The 25,896-nt window shown below is 41.3% G+C and overlaps 1 protein-coding gene across 3 annotated transcripts in view; it reads left to right on the top strand.

Annotated features, from left to right (window-relative positions):
- LOC123985302 (TRPM8 channel-associated factor homolog) overlaps positions 1-21,579 on the top strand; it is a 24,532-nt gene extending 2,953 nt beyond the window's left edge. The window contains exons 1-12 of one of the 3 annotated variants that reach the window (XM_046072762.1): positions 8,796-8,812; positions 9,173-9,830; positions 14,327-14,543; positions 14,837-15,128; positions 17,492-17,793; positions 17,901-18,075; positions 18,167-18,261; positions 19,093-19,303; positions 19,602-19,838; positions 20,290-20,513; positions 20,691-20,804; positions 21,007-21,579. In XM_046072762.1, coding sequence (XP_045928718.1) covers positions 9,190-9,830; positions 14,327-14,543; positions 14,837-15,128; positions 17,492-17,793; positions 17,901-18,075; positions 18,167-18,261; positions 19,093-19,303; positions 19,602-19,838; positions 20,290-20,513; positions 20,691-20,804; positions 21,007-21,249 — 2,751 coding nt within the window. In that variant the 5' untranslated portion in view covers positions 8,796-8,812; positions 9,173-9,189 and the 3' untranslated portion in view covers positions 21,250-21,579. Of the gene's footprint in view, positions 1-8,795; positions 8,813-9,172; positions 9,831-12,901; positions 13,036-14,326; positions 14,544-14,836; positions 15,129-17,491; positions 17,794-17,900; positions 18,076-18,166; positions 18,262-19,092; positions 19,304-19,601; positions 19,839-20,289; positions 20,514-20,690; positions 20,805-21,006 lie in introns of those variants that run through there. The other 2 variants (XM_046072761.1, XM_046072764.1) reach the window with 2 other exon arrangements.
- The last annotated feature ends 4,317 nt before the right edge of the window (positions 21,580-25,896 follow it).

The following is a 25,896-nucleotide window of genomic DNA, read 5'->3' as shown; positions in this document are numbered from 1 at the left end:
TCCGTATCAGGGAGACTCGAAGCCGCAGGTGAATCCGCTGGATGGACCGGAGTGTCGTTAGACAAGGCTGCATAGCGGTTGGAGAGGCCGATGGACGGAGGAGAGGCAGCCCCATCCGAGCCTCTCTTGCAGCCACGGACCACCACTTCAGCCCAGGTTGACTGATGCTTCGGAGTCGAGCAGGATGAAAGCCTGGGAAGGCTAGAGGGGTCCCAAAACACGGTGTCCTGGATGTTAGCGGTTGTGCTAAGAGAAACAATCTGTTTGGCTTGTACTGAAGCTACATCCATAAAGCCAGTCAGCAGGGAATCTTTCTCTTTGAGTTCCTCTGAAAGTCGTCGGATGTCTTCTATACAGAGTAACAGTAAATCACTTAGGCTTTACAAAGTCAACATGTCTTTAATTTTACCACAATATTTGCCTTTACCTTTAAGATGCTAATAAACATTTACTTCATCTCTCTACAGCTACTTTTTATTTATCCATTTGTTCTTAAATAAAAAGAATAGTAAGGGATGGATGAGTAGTGTTTTCAAGGTTATACAGCTTTAATGTCAAATTTAATTGCAAACACCCCTAAACAAGTTCTTCCATTGTTCCCTCTGCTAATCTTTATGCCTTCCAGTTGTAAAACAGCTCCCCTACTGGTCGAATTGAGAACAGAATTCTCCCAGTTCATCCAGAAAGAGCTTCTCCACCAAGATGTAGAGGGAGAGAGAAATAGTCTGGAAGAGAGCTGGGGTCTCATTTATAAAACTGTGCGTAGAATCCTCACTAAAAATGTACGTGCGCCCAAAAGCCAAAAATAGCGTACGCCAAAAAAATATTCAGACTAATTACACCGTGTGTATGCACACTTTTAAACAAGTTCCCTTTATAAATCACAATCAACTTGAAATGTGGTCCATGTGAAGGAGCAACATGTCCGACCCTTCAAACGCCCATAGTTGCCTATAAATGGTCAGTGAAACGCCCCTCATTAATATTAATACGTCCTGACTGCAGCAAGAAAAGGAGGCAAAATCTGACAGAGAAGCTACAAAACGAGATTTAACTCAGTGTGACACTGACGTTCCTTTTGGTGAAGCTGAAGCATGTTGTTTGGTGGGTAAAAAACGCACTTTCATGTAACGCTTGTGCACTGGAGGAAAGGGGGCACCGGAACTCCACCCCTTTATAACCGATCTGCAGGAATGGATATCCCCCTTCAGTAGTGACGTCACTGACCAGAGGGGGTCACAGAGGTAATATTTTTATATATTTTACACAGTAGTAGGCCCATTCATTTCAAACAGTTTCATCCTTCTGCCATGTGAGTCGCCTTCTCATTTCTCCTCTTTATGTGCGTAGGCATGGTTCAGAGTTTACTTACAGGAGGCACATTTTCCCTTACGTTTGTTTTTTATAGATCACTTTGCTTGGGAAGTGGCGTACGCACGTTTCCAGCCCTGTTCCACAGAGACCCCAGGGGCCTCATTGATAAACGTTGTGTATGCACAAAAGAAGGCGTACGCCGCTTTCTACGCAATAATTGGTATTTATAAAAAGCAAACCTGACTGGAAAATGTGCGGTCCAAAGCATGTCTTACAATTAGCAGCCTACACAAAGCCCCGTTTGATCGATCTGCAGTGTAAAACAAACATAAATGCAAATTAACGCATTTTCAAAAAGAAAAGTGAAATATGTTCTGCAATAATATTGGCATGTTATGCAATTCATCCTCATAACACAGCTGTAGCTTGTCAGATGCAATCAAATGGACGGTAATAAAATGCCATGATGCCATCACAATGCGTAATGACGCACAATGGCTGATCTTGCGCTCTTAGAAGACTTGCTGGCAAACGAGGACGAGTGGCTTATGAGCCGGTTCCGACTTCCTCGAGCTGTCCTGTTGGACATCTGCGGTCTTTTGGGCCCAGCGTTACAGAGGAGCACTCGGAGGAACCACGCTGTGCCAGTTCCACTTCGAGTCCTGACAACACTAGGATTCCTGACGTCTGGACCTTTTCAGAGGGAATTGGCTGACAGGTCAGGTATATCAGCAGACCCTTAGCCGGGTAATGCCAGACATGTTAAAAGGCATAATAGCTTTGTCCCATGATTGCATAAAGTTTCCACACACGGCGGGTGAACAGGCAAACAAGAAAGCTCAATTTGCAGCCATGTACGGTTTCCCAAATGTAATCAGTGCTACTGACTGCACTCATGTTGCCATAAGGGCACCGAATGTTAATGAAAATGCTTTCATTAGTTTCATTTGTTAGCTTTGTACTGTAGGAGGGTATTAATACTGTCACAGTTATAACAAATAAATAAACATATTTTATACACGTACATGGTACTACAAATTAATATTGTTACAAGTTGGCTCTGTCACAAGTTTAAGGAAGTACAAACAGGAGAGAGCCCAAACACAGGACACTGGAGAGTTGACTGAAGGAGCATAGGTTTTAATCCAAAAAAACAAAAACTCAGGCTTACATGCAGTTCGGGTGTAAAACGTCCAAACAGAGCATCAGGCAGAACACTCCAAACACGACAATGGCGGGACAGAGACTGAAGAGAAACACCAAACATAGCCTAGGCTGTATAGGCTACACAGAGGGCCTTTGAAACATAAGCTTAATGGATTAATTGTAAACATAAAGGCAAACATGGAAATCAGTATTATCTAGAGTGTCATGTATATGTGGGTGAGAGTAAAATGTAGTGAGTGCAAAAGCAAAAGCTACATAATAAGTCAAAATGGTGCTGTGGGAAACAAAAAAGAGAGTGGGCAGAGTTGGCAGCCATTTTTAATACAGGTGAGCCAGGCTGAACAGGTGAGCCACATCTCCTGACGACCCTGGCCTTGGCTCGGCCTATAGACAGCCTGAAACACCAAACCAGCTCAACACAACACAGACAACCACAGGGTTGTCACAATACCAGTATGCATCTGGAACTTCTAAACTTACTGCTTAGCAAGGATTATTTCCTATGGCCTACCTTGTGATTGTTTATCTTCCACAAACGAAAAGGTTTGTGTAACATTATTGCACAAAATGTACTGGATTTCTTTAGTGCAGCGCAAAATCTTATAGAAATAAATCCACAAATGTGACATTTCACAGTCAGTGTATTACCATAATAGTCTCAGCATCCAATAATATTGACTTTTGCAGACTGGATGAACAGGTTTCATATACAGTCACAGTCAGGGTGTGTCTCTGTTTCAACACACATGATCAAGCCCTGAGAAATGAAAACAAACAGTGTTGACAGACAGGTGTAGTCAGTTATGTCCATTGATGTGTGATCTTTCCCTTAATCTCACATAACGCTCTGTCATTTGGTTGCCTTGACTGAAGTCCCTCCTCATAATGTCTTTACCTTTTTTACTGAAATAGTCTGTCCTACTCTTTCTCTTATTTACATCCACTCTTCTCTTCTGTCTGTCTTGGTAGTTCCTATGGTGGATTGTGTGTGGGAAAGAGTTGTGGCCATATACTGTGTAAAAGAACTGGACGTAGCCATCTTGATGACACACAGTGGGACTTGTGGACTTAAGTTTTGAAGTTGAGAGTTTGGTATTTTGGCAGTCACCATCTTGATTTTTGGAACAAGAAGTGACAATATTTGGACAAGAGGGTGCAGCTAGCTAGCTTGGTTCGCAAGATGCATTGGCAATTCACATTAGACGTGACATTAATTGGGATGCTAATTTTGCTCCTCAAACTTAACAGCTGACAGGCTGCAGTTGAAGCCACTTGTCCATCACCATGTCTAAAGCTTACCTTGCTTCATCATTTTATTGCCAAAGCCAACAGGAGGCTCTTTGGGTCTTTCTACCAAATGTGGTGTTGTCTGGCCAGAGTGGCTAGGCAGGTGGTAGGTAGGCAGACTCAGACAGCATATGTTTGCAGAGGTGATTATTTTACTTACAGTGGTCTGCATTTCACAGATAATTCGACAATCAAACAAACAGACTTAAGAAAATAACACATTAAACTTGTAGCAACGCTAACAAAAGGCACATGTTCACAGTGGGGATGGGACGCTTGATGGTGACGTGTCGATGCAGTGTCGAGATCCCGAAGCACAGACGTTTGGAAACGCTGCTCCAAAGCGTGGTTCAGAACGTCAATGTCACGTGACCGCAGTGAAGCGAGGCTTTGGTGCGTTTCACCCCTTCTTCTACGCTTGATTCACAGTGTTTGGAACAAACCAAACACCGGCCTCTAACACATTCGACAGATTTGTTCCAAGGACCCACAATCCTTTTTCCGCACCTGTAGGCCTATGATGGCAAAAAAAATACTTATCTTTGCCAGCAACAAATGTTCCATGTGACCAAACTTTTCAAAGGCTGGGGATGTCAATTATGAAAAAAACAGACTCAGCCCCAAAACCTCTGAATATTTCTGAATAAAACTCTTGACATATAACAAATGTGAGACATTGTTCCATTTTTCATTTATCATTCTTGAAACAACTTCAACTTTACTCAGTTACGGATTTTTAATCCATTACACCTCATCACTGCCAGCACTCATTATTATTAATTATTATTACACTAGGGCCTATATCTTACCTGGTAATTATCTTTACACCTCTGTTAATAAGCTACTGTATAATAACAATATAATAATAATGTAGATATCCACATTTATTATTATATTCTTAGATTTGTGTACTTTATTATATTATGTACTCAGCAACTTCAACTACCTAGTATTTCTATTCATTTTACGCCTTGCGAGGAGCTGCAACATAGAATTCACCCTCGTAGATCAATAAAGTATTCTGATTCTGCAAATGGATAGGGTAGTGATTTAGACATATTCCTTTAGTGTGAGAGACGTGGGTTCGATTCCCACTGTGATACATGTGACACTTAACCTCTAGTTGCTCCAAAGCTGCGCCCTCTGACGCAGCAATTATGATTGGCTTTCGAGAAAAGCGTCGGCTAAATGAGTGATTACTTGTGAAACAACACACAGATGTGTTTTATTAAACACACTTTTATTGCGGTCCCCATCTGCTGTCTCTGACAATCTGAAAGCGTTTGTGTGTTTGTTGTGTGGCGATTTCTCCGAAATAAAATCAATGTATTGATAAAGCATTTAGAATTGTAAACGCGGTCAGTTATTGTTTCAATGAAACCCCTACCAACATGTGTCGATATCAGAAATGACCAGTAGGTGTCACCGTGGAGATGTGTCACATGTGTCGAAGTGTTTCGAAGCCTCAACACAATTCCGTAATTTTTAGCCGGACCTGGGAGGAGCATCTGCAACATCTTGCCGATGTCTTTCAACGCATCCAGAGCGCTGGTCATCAATGCGACGAAGTGTCACATTGCCAAGTCAGAGGTGCAGTACCTTGGCTATGTGATCGGAGGAGGCAAGGTTGGAAAGGTAGAGGCGATTGCAGCTTCACCGCTACCCAACACCAAGACGAGGCTAAGGTCATTCTTGGAGTTAGTTGGCTGGTATCGCCGACTTATCCCTAACGTCTCATCATGATCTGCTGTACTAACTGACATGACTGGCAAAGCCTATCCCGGGTTGTTTGTGTTTGCATTATGTCACAGTTGACAGCAAAGCATATGGTAAGTTAGAGTAAACACATAGTCATTTCCTGTGTTAATGCTTACAATTGTTTGTTCCTTTGTTCAGTTCCCCAATGCAGAATAATTGTTTGGGGAGGGGTCAGCCTAAGCATTTCCTGTTTTATAGGATTAGGGTGGTCATGGATGACATCACTGATTATTATAAATAAATGTGTGAATAACCCTGACCTGTTTTGTAGGCAGTGAGAGTGGAGTGAACTGGTAACTAAGTTCCAAATGTTAAGAGATTTCTATGTATTAATGTTATGGAGTAGATCAACCTGGATCAGAATGGGATGGGCTGAAGCAGTTGGGTGTGAATTGACCGCCCTATATAAACACTGGGATTTGTGTTCCCAAGGAGAAAGAGGTGAGGCTGTGCTGCTGTGAACACGTGCCTTTTGTTAGCGTTGCTACAAGTTTGATGCGTTATTTTTTGTAAGTCTTTTTGTTTGTTTGAATAGAATTATCCGTGTACTGCAGACCACTGTAAATAAAATAATCACCTCTGCAAACATATGATGTTTGAGTCTGCCTACCTACCACCTTCCTAGCCACTCTGGCCAGGCTACACCACAAGGCTCTTTGGGTCTTTCTGGGTTGTCTCCCTGCTTTCGAACTGTTTTCCTCTTGTGGCCTCTGTTTCCAACTTTTTTGGGGGGGAGGGTGTCATTCAATGCTCTGAGCAGAAAGGACATTCAGTAAGGTTCTAGTCGCCACAATTCAGTCCATGTGATGGTTTTCTTAGGTCCCACCTTGTCCAGGCACCTTGGGTTCCAAGCTGAATGGATTGAGCTCTTCTTCCTCCAGGCTAAGAACCTCATCCTGGATCAAGGTTCTCTTCTAGGACTCTACCTGTTGAAAATGGGATGTTCCTAGGCCTTCTCTTCCAATGCAGGGGTTACCAATGATATCTCTGGTCCTGAGAGGACATTCTGCATGGTGGATTGCAGTGCTAGTGACCCACTTCTGCCCTGACCTTGTTTTTATTCGCTCTTTCCCAATGAGATGGTCTTGGAGAGTCCCTATATGTCAAGGACAGTCTACACTTGGCAGCTTTGAACTCTTCCACAACTGGTGACAAGGGAAACTGAATCTGTCCAGACCTAGAGTCTGACTGATGTAAAACTCTGAGGTATTAAAATTTTGTATTATATGTTATAAAGCCCCAAAAGTGTTATTTGACCCAATTCATTAACATATATTTCTACTATTAAGGTATAAGGCTATAAGTGAATTCCCCATGCTGTTTGGAAGTCGTGGATCAATCCACGTCAAGCAGGGATGATGTATTTTAATCCCACCTAGCAACTTCTTTAAATTATACTCCTCATTATCTGCTCAATGCTGACACAAAACCACCAGTGCCTTTCATGTATACAAATAACTATTGATGAATTAATTAAAACAGTGTGCCAGCCAATGTGTCACTGTTTTCTTCTACCACATGTGTTTGAAACTTAACACTAGAGAACGAGCCAGTGAGCTGATGTATAATTGGCAAACTACACAGGTCTCCTGGTAAATTTGGCAGTAAGCAACCCACATGTGTAAGGCACCAATTTGTTTGCCTTCTCCTCACCCCAGAACCAAAATCACAGCTGGCCCATCCTCCAGAGATACAGGGGGCTCCAGAGGTGCTAACCAGCATACACGACATCTGGGGCCCCATCCACACTACCACGTTTTTTTCAAAAATGGAGTTTTAAAATGAATACGATCTCCGTCCACACCAGCATTTTAGCTGTGTATCAGAGTTGATCTGCGTCTATACTAAAACGCACATCGAGTAGCCGTTCAGGTACACTGGGCATGCGCGTGCCGGTGTAAACTTGAAGAATATGGTCTATTCCATAGTAACAGAAGATTTGGCGAAAGAATAAAACCAGACCAATTTTTTTTTTTTGCATGGACCAATGACGAGCTGGGACTGTTACTGAAAGTACACGGGAGTTAAAAGCAAATGTGGCAGCGGAACAGAACAGATTTTCGAGTGGAATTATTGTGGCCAGCCTAAAGTACACCTGTGCAATACCTATACTATGTGATCAGCATCTTGATATGCCACACCTGTGAGGTGGATGGATCATCTTGGCAAAGGAGAAGTGCTCACTAACACAGATTTTGACAGATTTATGAACAATATTTGAGAGTAACAGGCCTTTTGTGTATGTAGAGAAAGTCTTAGATCTTTGAGTTCAGCTGATGATGAATGGGGGCAAAAACAATTGCAAAAACTGTTGCGTTTATAATTTTGTTCAGTGTACTTAAATTGCGACAGTGAGGGTACCTAACTTGTCCAAGATTTTCAAGGCCCAATTATAAGTTGTGTTGTGCTCTCAACATTGACAAATATTAAGTTACACACAGGGATTTAACCATAATTTTTCCTTATTGTCATGCACAACGTTGTGTTGACACAGCATTAACCAGGAGGTTGTCAACTCATCCATCACTCGTGTGTTGTAGCTCACAACTGCTCATCAAGTTAGCCAAGTCAGAGCTGCTGACACAAAGTAGGCCCTTTATTACCAAACACCAAGTAACCAAATTAGGATACAGTTATGAGTCATTAGCAAATTGTTAGTTAACCATTAAATTGTTGGATACCAACTAACCTTCATCTGGGTGACCAAAGGGATGTGTGAATATTTGATCTGTTTACTGGTTGTACATGTCAGATTTATTGCATGACTCAATAGGGACAAAAAAAAAGCTCTTGCTCACAGACATTGTCCACTTAATCAGCTGAGTCAGTGGACTGGTAAAGGAATAGATCAAAAATATTGTTAGCATTTTTTGAAATACAAAGATACATAACGTGGCTGCTGAATTTTGTAGTTTATTTTGATACACTTAAAATTAGTGTATCTGTTGTCTTATTTTAAAATACATTTTGATGTATGTTTGCCCATCCCTGGTTACACAGACAGGATAAGCAGGTTTCTTAAACAGTCTCAGCCAGGGTGTTTCCCATCCAAACCCACGTGTGTAAGTAGTTAAGTATTCACATAATAAGAATTATCCAATGATGTTTGAACTTGGCCATCATTAAAAGCCTGCCACTAAAGTCCCTCCTCTTTTTGTAATTTTCCCTGAAATTGTCTCTTCTGCTCTTGTTCTCATTTATATTCTCTCTTCTGTCCTGTCAATTCGTGCTGGTGGATTGCCTGAGTGGAAAAGTTAGACGACCAGAAAGACAACTTAACTTTCAGGTAAAAGAAGTCACTTTGTGCTTTCAGGTAGTATTTGGCTGTAATAACTAAACTGCAAACTTTTGGGGCTTGGTGGTACCAGGTGGAGAAATAAGCTGATTAAGTATTGGTTACTGAACCAATTGTAGATTGACATTTTATTGTCTAATTTGATTGGTGTAAAAGTGCAACACATCAGCCATCAGTAGTACTTATTATTTTGTTCATCTCTGTCAGCTCTGTTTTTTTCCCCTACAAGACAACCGACTGACACGACAAGCATCTAGGTGGAACATCGGTGCAACTCACTCACTAATGCGATTTGCACCTGAATTAATACAACTTTCTCTGCCATCAACCCTCTTCATCCAAACTTTACAGCATTGATCCTTCTCACCATGTCCAACCAACCCACACAGTCCCAACACCAGGGTGACTACATGACCCTGATGAGAGGCTTGAAAGAGCTGGACTTCCGGGGTCTTTGTGTTCCCAGTGACCTGGTGCTGATTGGAGACCATGCCTTCCCTTTAGCAATGAACAGCCAAGGCCAGGTCCTGATGGCTGCCTCTCTGTACGGCAGTGGAAGGATCGTGGTCCTGGGTCATGAGGGCTACCTGACCGCCTTTCCTGCTCTGGTAGAGAACGCTGTGACCTGGCTGAGAGGAGATGGATCTGAAAATGTTTCTGTGGGGATCCACACAAACGTCAAGGCAGTCTCTGATAATCTCAGCAAATCCAGCTTCCAAGCAGAAGTTGTGGGGGCCTTTAGTGGCAACGTGGGGGTGTATGTGACTGATGCCTACAGTGTGGGTGCAGACGTAAAGGACCTGGTGGCCTTTCTGAAAGCTGGAGGAGGAGTGCTGATAGCAGGGCAGGCATGGAACTGGGCTGCAGATCACCCCAAGGAGAACACGCTGCTTCAGTTTGAAGGGAACAAGGTTTCTGGTGTGGCAGGGATCTACTTCTCTGAGCGCCAGTGTGAAGTAGAGTACCTTCCTGTCTACCCTCAGATCCCATCTTCCTGGATGGCTATAGTGTGAGTGTATACTTTTTCTTTGCACATCTGAAAAGGTTTGAAGTTGTATAATGGAGGAGTATCGGTCAATGTTAAAACTTCTGCACACATTTGGTTGAAGTTCAATTAAGAAAAGTAAAATGAGAACAGAAGAGTCTATTAGCATTTCTGTGGATCTGGGAGGTTGTATGTAGGCATATCAGTGCTTTGACCTAAATGCTAACATGCTTATGTGAAACCAATGATCACCATCTTAGCTAAAAGTTTTAGTATGCTAAGATGTTTGCTAATTAGTAAATGAAGTACAGCCTGAAAGGAGTGTAATTAATTTTGCAGGTATTTGGTCATAAACAAAAATATTGGACAAATTAGAATCTTGACCTGATGAAGGTGCTGGAGGAAAAGTCAGGGGATCACCAACGTTATTGCAATTCATCCTGAGGGGAACATAAGACAGAGATTCAAAACCATAACCTCATGGTGGTGCTAGAGGGGGTGTCAGGGATCACCCATTTGATTTGGATTATTGGCTGGGAACCATGAGTTTCTGTGCCAATCCATCAGGTAGACATTGACGTTTACTGGATAAGTAAAATCTTTAACCTATTGGTGGTAGATGAAAGTCAGGGCCACACCATGCCTTCCCATTAGCAATAAACTGCCAAGGCCAGGTCCTGATGGCTGCCTCTCTGTACAGCAGTAGATGTTTTGTGTTCCTGTTGGCCAATAGTGGGGCAGGCATGGAGCTGGGCTAAAGATCACCCCAAGGAGAACACACTGCTTCAGTCTGAAGGGAACAAGGTTTCTGGTGTGGCGGGGATCTACATCTCTGAGCGCTGTGGTGAAGTGGAGTGCCTTCCTGTCTACCCTCAGATCCCGTGGCTGTAGTGAGTGTTTAATGTACTTACATTATCCAGAAAACAAAATATATTTGTGTGAGATTGATAGACTTTGCGACAAGTGAAGTGGGTTTGCTAACCACTTGTCACTTACAGGTCATCATACACATTACACCATATTGGCTTTTAACAGTGCAACACTTACTATCCCAGGTTGTTTGTGTTCATATTATGTCACAGCTAAGCATAAAAGTTTAAGTAAACACAGTCATAAGTTTCAGTTACATTTTATTAGGTTGCAAGTTTGAACATGGTTTAATTGTTTCCTGTGTTAATACTTATCATTGTTGTGTTCCTTTTGTTCAGTTGCATCATGCAGGACAATTGTTTTGGAAGGGGCCTGCCCACCATTTCATATTTTATAGTAAGGGTGAAGTAATGGATGACATCACAAGGCCAAACCAAGTTTTCTTTCATTGTAGGAATGTTTGTTTGTAGGTCTTCCTTTAGTAATACAGAAGGATCCCTGACCTTTCCTCTAGGTAGCTGGTGAGGAATAACTTTGGCAATCAATCCTGATTGTTAAGCAATTTCCTGGTATAAGGTTATTAAGCAGCTCAACTTGCACCTACGAATGGTATGGGCTGAAGCAGATGGCAGGGCGTGAATTGAAAACCCTTTAACAGTGCTCCTGAGGGAAGAGGTGAGGCTATGCTGCTACAAATGCATTCCTTTTGTTAGTGTGTATTTTTTTTTATTGCGACTTAAAACTGACTTTTAATCCAGGATGAGAGTTGTATGTTGCTGTTTTTTAGTGTTGCATTTGTTTATTTATTCATGTCAATGGACAGCACTTTGGTAAATCTGGTTATGAGTTAGTGGTGGTCAAAGTGAGGCTTTGTGAAACTCTTGAATGTTCTAAGCAGTTGTGTCGAGGCCTTGAAAATAATTCGACACCCATGAAACTGATCAGCAAACTTAACACTCTGGGCATATAACCACACTCTGCAATTGGATATTGGCACACCTCCTCCACTCTAGTGCTCAACACCGGAGCCCCCCAGGATTTTGTGCTTAGCCCATTCCGGATGAGACAAACAACGATGAGACTTAATCAACAATCTTGCTGAGACGAAACTACTGTATTTCTTGAGGAGGCTTAAGAATCCCAAATCCCTGTGCCAAGTTCTTGTCAGATTTTACAGAGGAGCACTAGAAAGCATCTTGACTGAAAACTTCTCTAACTGGCTTGGAATGTGCACGGCCCAGGACCGGAGGGCTCCGCAGCGGGTGTTTGAAACTCATTGGTGCCCATCTCCTGAGCATCAGTGATATCAGTGAGGTGAGGCCAAAGGATACTAAAGGACAGTACCCACTGAGCCACAGGCTGTTCACCCTGCTGTATTCTAGAGAGAAATTTCTGCTGCCGCACCACCAGACTGCAGAGCAGCTTTCCCCCCCAAAGAGCCTTTAAAACTCAAATTCATCCTCAGCATTGCTCCGCTGAATAGTTTATTTCTGTTGACTATTTTGACCACTTTCCTATTACAGTACAGTGTCTGCTCCATAGCAGAAGGGAGTTACAAAATCAATTTCACTTTACAACCTGTTGCAATGTAAACTCACCTTCTACCTTATTCTATCTCAACAGTGACACCTACTGGTCACTTGTGATATCGTCACATCTTGATAGTACAGTGTAAAGACTGACAATGTTTACAAATTCTAAACCTCTTATCAATACATGACCAATAGGATTTTGGAGCAAACAACAAACACACTTTCAGATTGTTAGACGTGGCAAATTGCGATTGCAGTGTTTTTAAATAAAAACAAATATATTGTGGTACATCAAGAAAGGTATGTATGATTGCTTTTTATTTTTTAAACATGACCTTCCCTGCCTTGGAAAACGTTTTATCACATGGAACAGTTTTGCTGGCATACGTAAGTATTTATTTATTTTTTTTGCCCTTACAGTGCATCCAGAAAGTATTCAAACCATACCCCATAATGACAATATGAAAGAAGTTTGGTGGAAATCTTTGCAAATGTATTAAAAATAAACAAAAGCACATGTACGAAAATATTCACACTCAAAATTGAGCTCAGGTGCATCCTGTTTCCACTGATCATCCTTGTGTTTCTACAACTTGACTGGAGTCCACTTGTGGTAAATTCAGTTGATTGGACATGATTTGGAAAGGAACACACCTGTCTATATAAGGTCCCACAGTTAACGCTGCATGTCAGAGCACAAACCAAGCCATGGAGGCAAAGTCCAAGAAATTGTTTGTGGACTTCGAGACAGGATTGTATCGAGGCACAGATCTGGGGAAGGTTAAAGAAAAATATCTGCAGACAGCCCGTCTGGAGTTTGCCAAAAGGTACCTGAAGAACTCTCAAACCATGAGAAACAAAATTCTCTGGTCTGATGAAACAAAGATTTCATTCTTTGGCCTGAATGGCAAGTGTCATGGCTGGCGTAAACCGCTCCGCACCGCTCATCACCTGGCCAATACCATCCCTAGGCTACAGGGCAGCATGGTGGTGGCTGCATCATTCTGTGGGGATGTTTTTCATGAATGCAGCAATGTACAGAGACATCCTTGATGAAGACCTGCTCCAGAGCGCTCTGGACCTCAGACTGGGGTGAATGGTTATCTTTAAACAGGACAATGACCCAACGCGCACAGTCAAGATAACAAAGGAGTGGCTACAGAACAACTCTGTGAATGTCCTTTTAGTGGCCAAACCAGGGCCCAGAATTAAACTTGATTGAACATCTCTGGAGTGATACTAATATGTGCTAAGGAATTCGACGTCATACACATTGTATACGCTCATTATATCACTGTTATGAACCAATTAGATTGCTTGATTTGACGTTTTACAAAGGCTATCATTTGTAAGCTGGATGTACAACAGCATTACCCAAATGCAATGAGCACAGCATTGGCAAAATAGAATAAGCTGAGTTTTGTAAAGGTTCAGTCTGCAGTCACATCTCATTCAAATATTTATTTTAACTAAAATAACTATGTAAAACACACAAACAACCATGGAACTGTTACTGGTTGTTGCTTAGATTAACAGATATAAAACATTTTGATTCAATACATGGCCCCGTTTTGGCCAACAGCTGTATTGTAGTAATCAAATATTTAAAGTGTTGTTGTTGTGATTTGAACATTAAGTTGTAGATGCATTAACAGGTCAGCATATTTAAATGATACTTTGCTGAGGACTTTTTCAATGAGTTTTAAACACGTTGGGATTTAATCTGAATTGTCTTTCAAACAACGTAAACCTTGCTTGGATGGCGCAGCAGCTTTGGAGCGATTTTCGAAAGATCTGTGCTAAAGGATCCCGACACAGGGTTGAAACGTCAGAATCGAGTGTCCCATCCCTACTATGAGTTAGTTTGAGTTAGCTATTTTCCTTAAATCCTTTTGTTGGTTTGGTTGTTTTTGTTGTTGAGTTATACGTTTACTGCAGACTACTGTAAATCGTCACCTCTGGAAACACCAGATGTCTGAGTCTGCCGTCCTACTACCTTCCTAACCACTCTGTCTAGTTTACACCAGACACTTATTCATTAATGGAATTATATAATATACTGTATCTGTTATACTTAACATCCATCTTTTGTCTTCCTCTTCACTCTTTCAAATACAGAAATGGGAAGGATTTTGAGGATGACCTGGACTTCTTACTCCAGGGGGTTTCAGAGTTCGACCTCAACACTGGAGCACTACCATCTGAGGTTCTGGTCCACGGACCACTAGCCTTTCCCATCGGGACCACAAACAATGGACGAGCATTCCTGGCAGGAGCCTACTATGGGCAGGGACGAGTCATTGTGGTTACACATGAAGGATTTATGGGACACGAGGTAGAGTTTAAATTAAAATTTGGTTTTAGTATAACTTACTTCGTAAGTTAAACTGAACACATAATGAGATTTTGCTTATATGGTATGTTTTATACCTAAACTATATGTGCAAATTGTCATTATGTGCTCAGTTTGACTTGCCAGAATTTCTTAAACCAGTCTCTGATGTAAATGATTACTTTACCTATTTATTTGTTTAATATTCTAACCACCAGCAGTGTGTTGAATAATGAGACATGTGCTGATCTGTCAAATCTTATTATGTGATTAACAAACTACTGCCTTTATCACAGACATTTGCTCCATTTTGGAACAATGCCATTCATTGGTTGGATGAAGGCCGGATGGGGATCGTTGGTGTAGTGCACGATCCAGCACTCCAAGTTCTCAGCAAGTCAGGGTTACAGTGTGAGAAGACAGACTTCAGGGAAGACCTGAGTGTATTTGTCTGCACGGCGTACAGCGATAATCATGTGGAGGAAATCCAACACTTCGTGGCAGAGGGAGGAGGCCTGCTGATTGGCGGACATGCCTGGTACTGGGCACAGACGCACTGCGGGCAAAACCCAATGACAGAGTTCTCAGGTATGATAATACACCACAAGAGTTTGATAATACACTTCCCAGTTTATCCCATGATAATCCCAAAACATAATGCATGCTCAGCATACTCCAGGTACTACTGTCTAAATGCACATGCTGGTGGGATAATGTACTAGGCGATGACTCATATGATGATAATACATTTTATTTTTAAGTGTCTTTCAAGTCTCCGAAAGACAATAAAACAAAATTCAGATACAGTTTATACAATATAAACATAGCAGGAATACGTTAACAACTACGATATCGATAATCATCACAATAAATGTCAAATCATTATTTCTTTCAACTTTAAAGTCTGAGTTTTGCTCCTGACTGAAAATTGAAGAAACCAGATGGTTAATTATGTGGTTAATCTTTCTTTATGGTCAGAATGAAACAAACAGTGGATCACTTAACATATCTAAGGGAGAACATTCAAAACTATTATGTTAAAAAAAATAAACAGTTATGATTAGTAAATCTTTTTTCAGTCCCTTTTCCTCAACAAAATATCTTAATAGAAAGATTAAGTGCTTATTTGTTCGTGATTCAAATGATTTAAACCAATTATTTAGTGTGTGTGTGTCTGTCTGGTCATTGTTTTATTATCCAGCCCTACTAACAAAATAAACAAATACATTGGTAATATACAGTACATGTTATGAAACACAGAATAAATCAATAATATGCATATTATGAAGCACCAGAAGAGACTAATCTAAATGTGTGAGTTTCGATTTAAAAGAACCAACACATGTGCACTGGCGCAGACCCTGATGAAGGGAAGTGGGTACATCAAGGAGAAGGGCATTATGGTAGTCTAGTCGGGATGTGATACAGGTGTGGATGAGTCTTTCTTTGTTTCAGAGTGGAAAAGAAAGGGGCATAGTATGGAGATGTTTTTCAGGTTAAAAAGGGCAGTCTTGGTAATGGTGGTTGAGTCAAGGGAGATTTTGAGAGCAATGAGGATTTATCCTAATTAAGTTTAAGATAATTGTAGGCCATCCAAGCATTAATATCATTTAAGCAGTCTGTCAAGTTGGATGGTGACCGTGTCCAAAGGCTTGGTGTGTATGTACAGTTGTGTTGTCCGCATAGCAATGAAAGTTGAGGTTATGCTAATGACTTATACAAGGGACAACTCAAAACTACATATATCCAGTATATCCGTATTCTTGAGTGAGAAACACTTTTTCATAAACTCAGTATGGAGTACAGAATGGTACACAGGAAAAAGGAGGAGGTAGGTTGTCAAAACATGGATAAGTAAATCTAAATGGCTTATAAAATGGGCTACTGCACAGAACTGAGAAACTCAGTTTCTGGAGTCAGGCTTAGAACAGACTAAGAAACTGGCAAACACGTAACTCAGGCTCTGGGATGTTCAGGAAACAGAATTTGCCAGGCTCTACAGAATTACTACATGGATGAACATAGCAATTAAATGGGGTGGTGATGACACAGTGGATAACACACATCTTTGTTGTAGCAGACCGGGTTTTGAATTCCCTCTGCGACACATGTACCATGACCCCTAGTTGCTCCAGAGGCATGCGACCTCTGACATATATAACAATTGTAAGAAGCTTTGGAAAAAGGTGTCAGCTAAATGAGTAAATGTAAACACAAGGAAAGCAGGTACAGGGACTATAAAGTTGGATACATTCAAATGCAGATGACTAGGGAGACTGAGCTGGGGTAGCGCATACAAGGGGTCATTGGACAGAGAAAGACAATGGATGCCTGCAGGGGTGACAGGCTAGATGACTAAGGGTTGGGTTATTATCAAAAGGAAGTTGTTTGTGCACTTCCATTCATGTTGTATAGCAAGAGAGAGGGGAAAGACAAGATATTGGTTGAATATGGTGATAGTAGCAAACATTTTCACAGTTTCTCCTGGAATATATTATTATTGTATACATGAAAAATTCAAACCAAACTAACTTTCTCACCACCTCAAGTGAGTGTGAATATTGATTGTTGGTTTTGGAAAGTTACAGAACCTGCACAGTATGCACTATATGGCACTAGGGAAGCATTGTAAGGCACCAAGAAGGGGTTACCCCTAATAGACAAAGGTTGTACATCATTTAAAAAACAGTATGTGGACAAAGGTCTTTCCTGAAGAATGTTTCTGTGCAAACTGAAATGTTCTTGTTATTTTCAAGCAAAACCTACCACAGCTGTCACAAAGTTATGCCTGCTGTCTCCATGAGCATTGATGTCAGTTAGGCAAGAGCTTTCTTTAAGGGGCAGAGTTGGGAATGTTCTAATAATCCACCTACATCCGTCTAACTTTAACTATAGCAGTTTCAACAGTAAAACACAGTAGATGAAATCAGGTTTGCTGGAATGTCTTTCAGGGAACAAGATCCTGAACAAAATGGGCTTGAGCCTGTTGGGGACAACAATTGAAGGAGGTTTATACAAGGCCCCTGTGCCCAGCCAGGCCATCAAAGATACCTACCACTTCCGCAACCTTCTGGGCCGCTTCGCTGGCCATGTAATAAATGGTGAAGAACTTGGCAAGGATGAGGAGGAATGTCTTAAAAAGCTGGGTGGTGACTGTGCCAAGTACTTGCACATGAAGGCTCATGACTGCTCCTCCTACACGCAGATTGTGTCCACCCTCACTGACATCTTAATGAAGTCAGACATGCCTCAGGTGAGTAGAAAACGCTTTAGAAAACATTCCAGTAGAACAGCACAATGCTAACAACCAATCAGATGTGTTAGAACAACATCTTTAATAATCATTTATTTTCTTTAAAGGTGTGTGACAGCTGCCCTGTAAATACTGCAAAAGACCACCTACTCCTCAGTGTGGCAGCAGAGGTATACAAGGTTTCCCCAGATCCTGATGCTCTCCTGCCCTACATCATCAAGCATAACCCGTTGCTGCCAGTTGTTTACAACCACAGGATCAAGATTAATGTTAACACAGCAGGTCAGACCTTGTTGTGGACAAATATGTGAACTATTCATGAATTATATTTACACTGCTGCATTGCATTAGTGTGTGTGTGTGTGTGTGTCAGGAGGGGAGGACTGGATCAGTACAGGTCTCTACCTCTCTCCTGGTATGAAGACCTACATGGCCATACCAGCAGAGATAGTCAACAAGGAATGGAAGGTATGGTGCACAAAATGGGAATCATTATTTCTGTTAACATTGTGCCCCAATGGAGGGCCAACCCACGACATGCAAGCCTCAGTCCCCAGCAGCAGCTAGGCTCATCCCTAACATGTTCCCCGCCCCTCTCCCAGTGCAGTCCATACTAGTGTTGTAGTCAAGACCGCCAAAACCGAGACCAAGTCAAGAACAAGACCAGAGTTTATCGAGACCAAGACAACCGAGAAAAGACCAAGACTTTTAGGGGCTGACGGCAGTCGAGACCAAGACCGAGGGAGGGCGAGACCGAGTCAAGACCAAGACCAGTTCCCTGCATTCCATAGCACGCAATAAAATGTGGAACGAGATCATAGGTACATTCCCATTAAAACACCAACATACAAATACTAAGAGCTGAAATCAACGTAAGTATCGCAGGGAGGGGTGACAGTCAATTAGGGTTATTGGTTGCATTTGAAGCAATACGTTTTACTTCCAATCAAAGTTAGGATGATAACAAATCAGACAATGCAAAAGCAATTTATTGATATTCCCAAAGTTATGGTCTTGAAATAATATCCCGAGTCCTCAATGTCCGAGACCAAGACAAGACCGAGTACAATCAATATGTGGTTTTAAGACCAAGACCAGTCTCGAGTACTACAACACTAGTCCATACCTCAATCCAACTAAACTCAGAGGGGCAAACTACTTCGTGGCAAGTTATTCAGTCCTCTCAGGTTTTTCATACTTTCATACTTTGAATGGTCTGCAGTCATCATCATATCCAGCTTTGCATCCTTTTAAAGTACAAACAACACAAACAGTAACACAATTCCATGTCTTCCCCAGATCCAGATAGGATGTCAAACAGACCATCTCAACGCTGCAGAGTTGAAGAGAGCACCATGTGTTCATGAGCGATTTCCTGTTACCTCAGAGATGATGCAGGTGTGGAACCTGTGGGGTGGACTCATCTACCTGGTAGCCCCACCCAAAACACAAGTGCACGGGGTAGAGGTCACAGTGCAGATGGCTGTACCTGCGCCGTACTATAGATCAGGTGAGTCTGTGGGGGTTGAAGTTGTGGTATGTATCCGTGTTTATTCTTATGGAAATAAACAGAAGGTGTAATTTTTGTCAACTATAGTAGGGGATAATGTTGTTGATGATTCAAGGCAGTGTAAGTAAGAACATCTATGTAATGCAGTATCATTAGTTCTCATCAAATTCAATTGTGATGGACATTTCAAGAGAAATAGTTTCAGTTTAGCAGGAGTCCCTTTAAAAATATATAATCTTACAAAATTGTGCGAGAATACTTTGATGTGATTTGAATCCCTCCCTTTGTTTTTTTTCAGGTTTGACAACAGCAGCTGATTGGTTGTTGTTGCGCACAGCCCCTTCACCCTGGGCAGAGTTGGAGTTTGACAACATCATCCTTACTGTACCATCAGATGTTATTCGGGACCTAGAGCGCCCTGATGAGCTGGCGGCACTCTGGGATGACATCATGAGGGGCATTGCAGATCTTGCTGCCATCCCACACAAATTTCCCCGCAAAGAACGTTTTGTTACTGATGTGCAGATTTCCTGTGGTAAGTGTGTTTGACTTTGACTAGTTAGTATTTGCTTATCCTGTTAAGAGTCCAGGGAACATAGAGCCTGTCGCAGTTCACGCTGGGTGAGAGGCAGGGTGCACACATTCACACCTGTGGGCAATTTAGGGTTTCACTGAATCTGTATCCATGTTAATGCCAAGGGGGAACTGCTCAGTGCTATCGGCTGTGCATAGCATACAGTATATGGTATACTGAAAATAAATCACCAGGACTGTCACAGACATCAGATGACATTGAGTTCATACTGAAAAAATGCATCACTTCTTTAAAATTTCTAATGGAATGAGTGATTGAATGGACTTTGTAACATCACAGGCTAGTATGAGGCTTGTGGTTTGTGCTTTGCTCTAATTGCATGCATATGCACTACAATGTGATGTTTCTCTACCATAGATATGAAACCCTAAATATCTGTTTCTCTATTCAGGTTGGATGCATTCAGGTTATCCTATCATGGCACACAAGCCCACAGCAGCTGAGCTGGTCAGCATCAACCACATCAGGTGTAAAGGCCTGTGGGGCCCCATACATGAGCTTGGACACAACCAACAGAGAAGCTGCTGGGAGTTCCCATCACACACCACAGAGTGTACATGCAACCTGTGGTCAGTGTATGTGCATGAAGAGGTGCTGAGGATCAACAGGGAACAGGTGGAGTAAAGTAGTTTAATTTAGTTGACAAAAACCGAGACCAATGGCTAAAACACCCTGGTCTTAAAGGCTATAGTGACATTTTATCAATAGATGTTACAAAATGTTGAGAAAAGCTTTTGGCTTTTCATTTGGATTACATTGGTTTACAATCACATTTCATTCTGTTCAACGCAGGCTCATCCAGCAATGACTTCAGCAGATCGAAATAGTCGAGCAGAGGAGTATGTTAAGGGGGGCAAGAAACTCAGCAACTGGGAAATGTGGGTGGCCCTGGAGACATATATGCAGGTGAGATGACTGTATATTTACACCCTGTAGAGAAACTATGTCACACTGGAGTCAGCATTTAAACTAATTAAAATTGAAGTAGACTGAAAGTCTCTGGCTCCATTCAACTCAGTGAGGCTTTAGTGACCATTAACTATCAAACAACAAAAGTGTTCTATTCTTCTTTCTATTCTTTCTTCTACTTCTGGCTCCTTCCATGTAGCTCCAGGAAAAGTTTGGCTGGGATGCCTTTAAGAAGGTGTTTGCTGCCTACCACAAGATGTCCAACTTTCCCAATGACAACAACGGAAAGATGAACCTGTATGCAGAGACCTTCTCCCAGACTGTGGGGATGAACTTGGCTGGATTCTTCAAGGCCTGGGGCTGGCCCATCGAAACAGCCACTGAAGAGAAACTCTGCAACCTGCCTCCCTGGAGTGACCACCCCATGGTCCAGTATGACTGAACATCAGACTGCTGCTGATACAGTGTAGAGAGATGGGTTCACTGAGTACCAAATACTTCATATTGAGTATATACTGGGTGATTCATTTAACTGACTTTGTTTTTGTATTTTGACTATAGTTATTGTAACATTTTAAAAAGAAACATGAGTTACGTAGTTGACCTGATATTTACAGCTTTTAAGTAGCTTCAGTTTGAAAAACATGTTGTTGTCAAATGTAAATACTGAGAGGTCATTAATGAACACAAATGCTACCAGGTTTGCTAGATAAAATAATTGTGAAACTTTTTGGAAGTGCAGCATTAAAACCTGTTCTGTGGTCAACCCTCACATGTAGCCACTTCATATCTGCTTCAATACACCTGTCTCAGTCTCTAGTACCTGTTGTTGTAGTAGAACATTGATTTCACATGTATGCATATTGATATATTTATATACACACAGTATATCACATCCCTCACATTTTTGTAAAAATATTTGATTATATCTTTTCATGTGACAACACTGAAGAAATAACACTTTGCTACAATATAAAGTAGTGAGTGTACAGCTTGTATAACAGTATAAATTTGCTGTCCCCACAAAATAACACAGCCATTAATGTGTAAACCGCTCACAACAAAAGTGAGTACACTGCTACGTGAATGTCCAAATTGGGCCCAAAGTTTTGTGGCCACCATTATTGTCCAACGCTGCCTTAACCCTCTTGGGCATGGAGTTCACCAGAGCTTCACTCCAGCTACACTGGAGTCCTCTTCCACTCATCCATGACAACATCATGTAGCTGGTGGATGTTAGAGACCTTGTGCTCCTCCACCTTCTGTATGAGGATGCCCCACAGATGCTCAATAGGGTTTAGGTCTGGAGACATGTTTGGCCAGTCCATCGCCTTTACCCTCAGCTTCTTTAGCAAAACAGTTTTTGTCTTGGAGGTGTTTTTGGGGTCGTTATCATGTTCGAATACTGTCCAGTCTCTGGAGGGGGATCATGCTCTGCTTCAGTATGTCACAGTACATGTTGGGATGTATGGTTCCATCAATAAACTGTAGCTCCCCAGTGCTGACAGCACTCCTGCAGCCCCAGACCATGACACTACCACCACCATGCTAGACTGTAGGCAAGACACACTTGTCTTTGTACTCCTTTGTATCCCTTTGTTCCCGCCACACACACTTGACACAATCTGAACCAACCAAGTTTATCTTGGTCTCATCAGACCAGACTTATCAAACCGGACATGGTTCCAGTAATCCATGTCCTTAGTCTGCTTGTCTTCAGCAAACTGTTTGCAGGCTTTCTTGTGCATCGTCTTTAGAACAGACATCGTTCTGGGACAACAGCCATGCAGACCAATTTGATGCAGTGTGCGGCGTATGGTCTTCAACCTCTGCAGAAATGCTGGCAGCACTCATACGCATTGGCATCAAAATGTAATCAAAAGATGTAGATATAGCCTAAATGTTGCCAGTCAGTTTCTAGTCAGTGTATTTGCTGCACAAACAGTTGAGACAATAACAACCCAGACCACGACACAGACACCTGTCGCTCTCTTTGCTGTCTCTGTCCCCCTCGTTCTGAGACACTTTGCTCCATTTGACCGTCTTAACATAAACCTTTTAAGTTTGTTAATAGTACTACTTAATTTAAGCTGCATAAACTTCATAAGTTTATATAACTTAAGCCACGTTTTGTGATAACTTAAATTTTTCATTTTGTGTGTGCACTGCTTGATACAAATTACATACTATTTTAATCAATCACAAACCAGTTTTAATAGGCCTCAATAATTTGTCAGGTTCACTTAATTTCCTTCAACTGAGAGAACCGTTACAACACTTGATAATTTATCTATAAACACATTGTGTAAACTAGAATAATTTCCTATGAAACAATGCATTGAGACCACTGAGTTGATTCAGCTGCATTACAACATTTATTTTCAAGTGTCAAAAAACTAATTCAACCAACATTGAATATTGGACAGATCTGGGCTGAACAATAAGATTGATTTCAAAAAAGTATCACACTTTTCTATCATAACAATAACAGTACAATGACTGCAAAGGTTACCAAGGGCTAGCTGATAGCTGATGACTCTTCACTTCTAACCCAGTAGACTGTTTTTCAGAGTTAGTAGTTTTGGTGAGAGGGTTTTGTTTCCCAGTCCGAGCATTACTGTTTGAATGAATTTGAGTGTGTTTGCCATGCATTTGGGGGCTTCATCTCTCGCAGTCTCCTGCAAAGAAACACACGTTCTTTCAAATAGCAAGTTATGTTTGGTACCCATTGGACTTGCTCTTCTTGTGGTGTTAAAGTATATGCAAGAGAATAAAGCTCTAAATAGTAGAACTGTGACAAAACGCTTAGCTCACAAGATGAGAGAAGATTTTAGATTTTAACTATTTTTAATTTTCCACATTCTGGTAAAGTTTTCTAGAGCAATTTATGGTGGAAATGTTTGTTTAAAGGGAATCACAAAATACAAGTGGCAGGTTCAAAACATAAACAGAATATATAGTCAGACATTTTATGAGGAGACACAGCACTTTAAGAATTCTTAATACAACTCTATAGTGAAAGCCCGGAACACCAAAGACAGTGGTTATCCTGCTAGAAAGCCTATCGTCTGTTTTTAACAGCCGATGCTAGAAACATAATTCAGCCACTCGTGTGGTTCCACTGTTGTAAGGGTCTACTATGCAGGCGCCAGTAATACCACACATGCGTTGTATAAGTTTAACCGGTGTGAAAAAACACTTCACTTTGGGACAAAGTCATCAAACTTTTTGAGCGATCTTTCACAGCACTTTAATGCCGCATTCAGACCAACCGCGAATTTTCTTCTCGCGACGCTTTCCTCGTGTGTTAAACTGCAGTGAAATAACTACAACATGATGCAGATTTGTTAAACATATGAATTCAAGCTTTGTCAGGTCTGTCAGCAAGACAGCAGGACAAAAACTTCTAAAATGTTTTCTGAATGGAGTTTGGATCAATCAGGGCTATTCTATCCTAACTTGGTCACAGTAAAGTACAATGATAGCTGGAATAAAGTTACAGACACATGTTTTCTGAACTCACCAGGTAGTCCAACCTCCTCGCTTTCTTTTCTCCCAGCAATGTCCAGTTTTGTCTGGTTTTTATTTAAATATGAAGTCATACTCCGACAGAGCTAACGACGCTAACAACAAAACGGGAACTGGATGTGCACGGAAGCTAGCTGCTGAGAAGCTCCAGTGAAGATAAATCAACGTTGAAATCCTAAAAACTAAAGTAAAAAGCTAATTTAATTAAAGCAGTTTACTCCAAGCTACTCCCACGAGTAAACGGCGTAGTTGTCAGAGCAGAATCCGACCGACTACGGGGGTTTATTTGTCCAATAGTTGCAGCGCTGCTCTCTGCTCCTCCGCCAGCAGATTTTCAATCCCCCGCTCTGCCTGGCCCTCTCCACAAAACGCTCTGATGTCTTGGTGACGTACAGACAATCTCAACACTGATAGGCTATCGCGACTCAGCGTCATGCGACTTCTTCGCAAATCAGACAAGCTTAACCTTTCATAGGAGAATTTTATAAAGCATTTTCATCAAAACGTGGCCCCTTCTTACTCGCTGTATTCCAAGAATCTCTCCAGAAAGGTGAGCTTCCTGCTACATTAAAACAAGGATTAATCACATTAATTCCAAAACCAAAAAAAGATAGATTGCACATAGAAAATGGAGACCTATAAGTCTCTTAAATAATGACTGTAAATTATTTGCTTTAATCTTTGCCAATAGATTAAAACCAGGATTAAATCAAATAATTGACGAAGAGCAATCTGGATTTATGCAAAAGAGGCACAATTGCAATAACATTCGTTTAATACTGGACATGACAGATTATAAGGACCTAATATTGGATGAAAGTTTTATTTTGTTTTTGACTTCTGCAAGGCTTTTGATACCGTTGAAGATGATTTTCTTCTTAAAGCCATCTCTTTTTTTGGTTTCGGAAAATATTTTCTCAATGCTATTCAGACACTGTATAATGGTTGTTCAAGCTCTGTAAAGCTAATGTATGGTACATCAGAAAGATTTAATATTTACCGTGGTATTAGACAAGGTTGTCCAATATCTCCCTTTTTGTTCCTGTTGGTCACCCAGATAATGTCTACTCATGTCAAAAAATCTGATTTCTTAGGTATAAGGGCGGTAGTTAAAGATTTTAAAATCTGTCAATTAGCGGATGATACTGCAATTTTTTGGAAAAACCACAACCAAGTCACTAAAGCAGTGTTCTGTATTAATGAGTTTACCAAAGTCTCGGGTTTAAAAGTGAATCTAGAGAAATCTGTTTTGTTTCCAATTAAAAACTGCAATCTGTCAGATTGTTATGGAATCCCAGTTAAGGAAAAGGTAACCTATTTGGGCATTAATATCTGTAAAAGTGTAATGCAACAATATAAAACCAACTTTGATTTTACCACACTCTCTGCAGCAAAGTTCTTTTGGTCATCTATTGTGAGTGATTTACAGTGGGAAAAGGCATGTACTATTCTTAACAAATATTGTATTAATAATAAGTGCGTGGCATTTGGGCATTTTGGTTGTTCGCTGCGTGGCGGTGGAGTGCTGGGTGGGGGGGGGAGCACTGGTCTATGTTGTGTG

The sequence above is a fragment of the Micropterus dolomieu genome, linkage group LG17, assembly GCF_021292245.1.
Source record: "Micropterus dolomieu isolate WLL.071019.BEF.003 ecotype Adirondacks linkage group LG17, ASM2129224v1, whole genome shotgun sequence".
NCBI lineage: Eukaryota > Metazoa > Chordata > Actinopteri > Centrarchiformes > Centrarchidae > Micropterus > Micropterus dolomieu.
This window is presented reverse-complemented; position numbering and strand designations above follow the sequence as displayed.